The sequence below is a fragment of the Pteropus vampyrus genome, unplaced genomic scaffold (genome assembly GCF_000151845.1).
Source record: "Pteropus vampyrus isolate Shadow unplaced genomic scaffold, Pvam_2.0 Scaffold112, whole genome shotgun sequence".
Taxonomy (NCBI): domain Eukaryota; kingdom Metazoa; phylum Chordata; class Mammalia; order Chiroptera; family Pteropodidae; genus Pteropus; species Pteropus vampyrus.
Genome location: NW_011888893.1, coordinates 19,403 through 26,487, shown reverse-complemented (window position 1 = coordinate 26,487; position 7,085 = coordinate 19,403). Strand labels below are relative to the sequence as shown.

Here is a 7,085-nt window from a genome sequence, read left to right as displayed (position 1 = left end):
TGGTTTTCGTGTGTTTAGGAATTTAATTTCTTATTGAAATTATGGAAAATTTACTATAGTAATTCTCCAGAGTTTTGAAAATATTTTTTGGAGAGCAGTAAAATTATTTGAAGTTCACCTTTTTCCTCTCGAGGCCAGGTTTCAAGCTGTGTCATGGTAAGTACATTTCATTTTCTCTCTTACTGCTAGGACATAGCTCCTACTCCTAGGTGACGGTACTTCTCCAAGACAAAGAATTTCTAGAGTCTCAACTGAGTTTCTAAGTTTTTTACCACTATCTCCTCATTCTGGTTGGATCTGAACTCCAACACCTCCTCAGGAATTTGTTAGTTCCAGATCATCTCTTGTGCTTTCAGTCTCCCAGCAGCTGCTTTCTCTGAGGTCTGTTCTTTCTTGGCCCATTTTCACATTGATGTGGAAGTCACTAAGGACATAAGTGGCACTTTCAGGTACATTGCTACGATTCTCTCTTTATGTTCTTTCTCCTGTGGCACACTGACTGATCCGCTTTGTAACTGATCGAGGAGCCTTGAACTCTGATCCACCAAGACTAGATCCAGGCTTGGGTTCCTATTACTGTACAAAGGCCAGGAAAATGCCTTTCTGAGAAATCCCAGGTAAATGACATATTCACTGTGTGGGTATCCTCTACATTTCAATCACAGTCAAAAGTTGTTTTTCATGTGTTTTTGAGATTGTATAATTATTTATGGTGGGATGGTAAATCTGATACCAGCTACTTTGGTATAGTTAAGACATATATTAGTTTTAAGGCAAAGCTACAAAATCATCTTTCTCCATACTTAAAATTTAAATTAAAAAATACGGTTAAAAGATTACTGAAAAAATGGGTTTTAATAGTTTTATTTCATGAGAAAAGAAGCTCATTTAGAAATGTAAAGTATGTCTTAGGAGTAGTGGTCATGTTGAGTGACGATGTGTGGAAGTCTCACTCCATGCATGGTCATTAGTTTGGTTTTCCTTTATATATCGAGAAGCCAAGTCTCTAGTGTGTTACTATATTCCATTATACAGTTGACCCTTAAACAACACAGGTTTGAACTACATGGCTCCACTTATATATGAATTTGTTTCTATAAATACCTGCACTGTTTTCAATCTGTGACTGGGAGTCTGCAGATGTGGAAGGCTAATGTCTGCATTGCCCTAGGCCATTTTATATAGAGGACTTGCGCATTGTGGATTTTGGTACGTACAAGGATACCAAAGAACAACTATGATACCAAGGAACAACTAAGTTTGGAGGGAGTTAAAAGTTATATACGGATTTTTAACTGCGCGGGGATTGGTATCCCTAATCTCCACATTGATCAAAGGTTGACTGTATATGTTTTATTATTTTGTTATTTTCTTTTTTTAATGGCTAAGAGGTATGACAAGGTGAAATATTACTGTCTGAAAACCCTCTGCTGCTCTGGAAAATAAAGAGGCAGGAGCTTCAAAGAAAACATTGTCAAGAGGTATAAAAAGAATATGAAAGTGAGGCAATTAGAAAATAAGTCTGCCTTTAATTCTGCATGTTATAAAACACAAATGGGAGAAGAGAGAAGAGAATGTTAGTGGGAAGTGAAAATAAGACAGAAACAAAGGAGAAATGGAAACATTTCTATAAGGGATTATGAGACAGTAGTATCTTATTTTTGTTCGATGCTAAATATTTTTTAACTGGGTGTTCATTTCTCTGAAATTTATGACTTGTTACTAGGTGATGTGAATGCTTATGATTGAACTGATTATTAATTAAGGTGGTGTGTTAATATTTTTCCCATAATAAAACAATGAAAGAGATGATTTCTTAATTAAGATATTAATCTATTTCTTGAAGAAATGGCCTCTATAAGTTTTTATAGCATTAAACATAGAATCCATAATCCAGATGCCTCATCTCTTAAAAAACACACTCAACACCAGAGACTCCTTGCACATCAAAACTTTCCTTACTCTCAGGTACAGTCTTATTCACATACTCTTATCAAACTTTACCGTTAACCAGGTAATTTTTCTGGCTTTTAAGTCATCTTCAAAGCACATCTCAAACAAAAAAAGGCTCTGCTTAGCCAAAAGTTCTGTCTCCCCTCACACAGACCTCGTCTGCAGAGCTCCACACTGCACCCTTCACCTAGGTGTTCCTCAGACTGTATATGAGGGGGTTCAGCATCGAATTAAAGAGACTGTAAAACAGAGACAGCATTTTCTCTTGTTCCTTTCATTCACTGGAGTCTGGAACCATATAAACCACCATGGCAGTACCAAAGAAAAGCCCAACCACACAGAGGTGTGAGAGCAGGTGGAAAAGGCTTTTCTTTGACCTCTCCTAACTGGATCTTCACAATGGTTCAAAGGATGCTAGTATAGGAGACCAGCACCAAGCAAAGGGGCACGACTAAGAAAAACACACAAGCAGCAAAAATGACAGCTTCATTGATCCAAGTGTCATCACGGGCCAGCTTGAGGACAGACAGAATTTCACAGAAGAGTTGGTCTACTTCCCTGGACCCACAGAAGGGCAGTCTTAGAAGGAGAATCATATGTACCAGAGCCAGCATAAATCCACATGACTAGGAAGTGGCAGCCAGGACCGTGCACACTCTCCAACTCATGATGACAACGTAATGCAGGTGGTGGCAGATTGCTACAAACCTATCATAGGACATCGCCACCAAAATCAGGCACTCTGTAGCAGCAAGACCCAAATACAAAAAAGTCTGCATAATGCATGGGACAAAGGAGATGGTTCTATTCTGATTCACTAAGTATGCCAGCATCTTGGGGACATTGTTAGAAGCATAGGACATGTCAATGATGGCCAGGTGTGAGAGGAAGAAGTACATGGGCGTGTGCAGTCTGCGGTCCAGACAGATGAGCCCCAAGATCGTGCCGTTTGCCAACAGACTGAAGGCATAGAACAGGGAGAAGATCCAGAAGAGGAGCATTTCCGTCTCTGCACTGAGCTGGAATACCACCAGGACGAACTCTGTGACCCATGACTGGTTCCCCCCCATTCCTCCGTGACAGTTTTTCAAGGGCTGAGGTGCGATAAAAGGTCAGAGCTGGAGAATCAACAAAAGTTGGAGTTATTTAATTTAAAAAAATGTAGAGGAGACAAATGCTAGTCTCTATCATGATTCACTTATCTTCAGTCTTAACCCATCAAATATTTCGACACCACATTTATAAAGGAAGGACAATCTATTTAGCATAGCATAAAAATTGTGTTGTGGGGTAATGGAGCTATACAAGTAAATTATTTCATTCTGGAGCCTCTACTTCAGGCTCTTCTGACTCCTTTTAGAGAATCTAATAAAGCTCGTTAATTTAACAGTATTTACATTAACTGTTAGTTTACTTGTAGGTTAAACATCTTACAATTCTAGAATTTATTTTAGTTATTTACTTAATACCTTTACTTATTTTTCTTTCCAAATGAAAAATTTGCTGACACGTGACAATTTCTGGTCACAGGTCAAAGTTGCAAAAGGCTGATTCATTGTGGAAATAAGAAGATTCATGTCTTATCTGAGGATATGACATTCAATTTTGTACTTTTTAGAAATAAGAAATGAAGTCATGTAAATGACTATGAAATACATGTTTTAAGGTAAACATTTTAATTATTTTGGTATTTGAATGTCTACTCTTTGTGGCGCATATATATTCACCTGCTCTTTACTAGAAATATTTAAAAATGCTAAGAAAACATTTATCCATAAAGGTATACGCTCCCCGATGTTCATAGCAGCATTATTCACAGTGGTCAAGATATGGAAACAACCGAAGCGTCCTTCGATAGATGACTGGATAAAGAAGGTGTGGTACATGTATACAATGGAATATTGCTCAGCCATAAGGAGAGATGAAACACTGCCATCGCAACAACGTGAGTGGATCTTGAGATTATCATGCTAAGTGAAACAAGTCAGACCGAAAGAGTTGAGAACCATATGATTTCACTCATATGTGGTATAAAAAAGTAAAGCAACAAATAAACAAGAGAAACAAACAGAGGTTCATGGACGTGGACAACAGTTTAGTGGTTTTCAGAGGGAAGTGGGGGAGGGGAAGGTTGATAAGGGTAGAGGGGGTCAAATATACGGTGACGGAAGGAAATTTAACTTTGGGTGGTGAACACACATTACAATATACATAAGATGTATTACTGAATAGTACACTTGAAACCTATACAATTTTATTCACCAATGTCACCCCAATAAATTTAAAAATGTAACAAATATCTGTTTTGCTTTCCTTTTGGCCATAACACTTACAAACCATTTCTTGTGTCAAAAATATTCTATAATACTTAACAGTTGAGGATTTTTTGTTTCATAAATATACTGTCATTTAATGAATATCAATTTTCTGACAATTCGGTTATAGACTATGTCCATTTTATTTACTACAATGTGTTACAGAGGCAGTAAATATACATGCATATTTGTATGAATTCAATATGTGTATGTCAGACTTTGTGAACCTGAGTTCGTCCTTCCCTTGTGGTTGTCACACCTGACGGGCACATCTATCGTGCTGCACCTGAGGACTCTTCTTTAAACCTCTGACTCAAAAGAGGAATAATCTGCTACCTTTGGGTCACGCTTACAATCACTTGAATATAGAGGCTCCCCAAAAGGATTCAACCTGTGTGGTGGATGTGGAGAGCCCCAACTTCAGGGGAGGGCTGTCTGGCCTCCAGCTGTCAGATGCCTCAGCTGCAAAGATGCCTCATCCTAGGGCACATGCTTCCGGTGCTTCCCACATCAATGACTGATTGTGGTGGGGATACAAAGGCTCAGCCATTGTGGTCCAACCAAAGGGGAAAACTGGGGCCATATGTGCTTCGGAGCTGCCTGTAGGGTTTAATGAGCCTTTGTTGCACTGAGATAGAAAATAATTGAGGTTTCCTGCCTCTCACTCCCTTCCACAAAGGTTGATCCCTAATAAATATCCTGCGTGCCAAATGCCATCTGCATGCCAAGTGTCCACTTCTGGAGGGTCCAACCAGGGACAATCGACTAACAACATGTGATCTCACCCTCGCGTCATTACGAGCCTAAGGCCTAGTCTCATTCTATTCTGGGCCTTGATCTAACTGCCCTCGAAATCCAAAGGTTTGACACGCTTCGTGCACACCTTGTTTTAGTATCTTACTCTCTAGGTTTGTGAAGTTTTCCAAGCGGCGATTTCATCACACTCACCACCCTTTAAGCTCTCAATTTTAGGGCTTACTCTGAGGATTACCGTTCCTTCTTACATAACTGACATCAGAAGGAAGACTCTTCAGCCTGAACCTCATCTGCCACATAGAAGAGATAAATTTATCATGTATTATTATTTAGCAGAGCATCAAGCATTTAAAAACACATAGCAGATGTCATTTTACTTTGCACAATCACAGCGAATTTTCCACATAGATAAGAAATAGGTCTCAGTATCTTGTGAGTTAAATTCACTGGTACTACAATTATAAATTTTCTTCATATATATGATTGCTTTTGTTTTTTAAGATACATGTAAATCGTATGATCTGAATATGACCAAGGGAGGGAGGAGTCTATATAACAGTAGTAAGCATTTATATCAAATTTAGCTACAAAAATAACAGTCAAATTCAGAACTGGGTAAGAAACAGTAGAAATATAGACACCATTAGAAACAATCAGCAATGATTAAAATATATTTAATCTCTAAACTGGAAAGTTGAGAATTTAAATTAAAATAACCTATTTCTACAGATTACAAACATCTGGCTCTTAGCCATCACAATCTTACTTCCCAGATTATTTCTCTCTATTGTGGTTATTCTTATTTGAATTGTTAAATCATTTATTCTGCATTTTGCTTACCAGTGTATTCACATAATTTGTGTAACTGGCCTAACCTAAAAGTTAAGATATCACAGAACACTGATAGGTCATGACTGCAATGGAAGAGAGAAGAAACATGAAAGTAGTTGATGGTTGAGCGTCAATTTAATTTGTTAATTGATGCAATTAAAGAGTATCAGCTCATGGAAATAAACAATAGATTCCGTAAGAGCACTTCCTTTTGTGGGCAGTGGTTTCCACTGAATACACAACACAGAACCTCTGAAATATGTTTCTTGATGTAAGGAATTTTACTACATGTTTCCCTCTGTATGGTATTTTCAAAAAATCCAGCAGCACTGATATTTATTCTACTCTACTCTGGGGCCAGAAAAACATTTCCCTAAAAGATAGATACTATCAGAGTATGATATATACCATCACTCACGAATAAACTGAGGGAATAGAACTCAGAAATAACTATGAGGCACACTTAATTATTTCACTGTTTCACGAAAGGCAATACAATATTACTTACAGACGCTAGCACTAAGACCTGTTTGTTTTAGGCTGATGGCTGGTCAGTCAATGTTAATGAGATTAGCAGCAAATGTTATGCTGAAGATTTTACTTGGAGAAATATATGTAACTACATATAGCTATCTTTATCCTTCCACTAAGTGATTTGGGGTAAGTTATTTAACATCTCTACACAATGATATCTTCATCTAGGTGTACGAAGTCTCTTCACCTCTGTTAGTGAGCTCAGAGTGTCATATGCAGAGGCCACCAAGAAGTTTCTCATTTTCTTTGTCTCCTACTCATTTTTACATTAGTGTCAGTTTTGCCCTCCATTCCTAATCACATTATTGGAAGTGGTGTGGAGAACGATGTCACATGATGTCAGAAGGCCCATGCCCAGAGCCCAGCCAGGAAGAGCCCACCTGGATTGCTTTGTTTGCCAGCCCAGGTGCCTTGGACACAAAGTCTGGCTCAGGGAAACAGATACCCAGAATGTGATTTTTCTCTCACCATAGCCCAGATGGTTCCTGCTGTCTCCAAGTCCTACTGCAATAATCCATATCCCAAACCACCCACCAATGCAAGTTGATCTCTTCTACATATGCTGGTGGTAGCTCTAGCTGTGACCTTAAGATTCTACCTTAACCTAGAGAAAATCCCACAGAAGATAGACCTATTCCTCCTCCTAGCAGTCTCCAAGGTCAGAAATCCCAGGATTGAAAACAGTTAATTCCCTTT

General features: G+C 38.4%; 1 protein-coding gene across 1 annotated transcript in view; it reads right to left on the bottom strand.

Moving 5' to 3' along the window:
• LOC105295728 (olfactory receptor 2A5) overlaps positions 1–3,048 on the bottom strand; it is a 10,453-nt gene extending 7,405 nt beyond the window's left edge. Inside the window, 1 exon segment of the mRNA XM_023533817.1 lies at positions 2,331–3,048. Within this exon segment, the coding sequence (XP_023389585.1) occupies positions 2,331–3,023 (693 nt within the window). The 5' untranslated portion in view covers positions 3,024–3,048.
• Between the last annotated feature and the right edge of the window lie 4,037 nt (positions 3,049–7,085).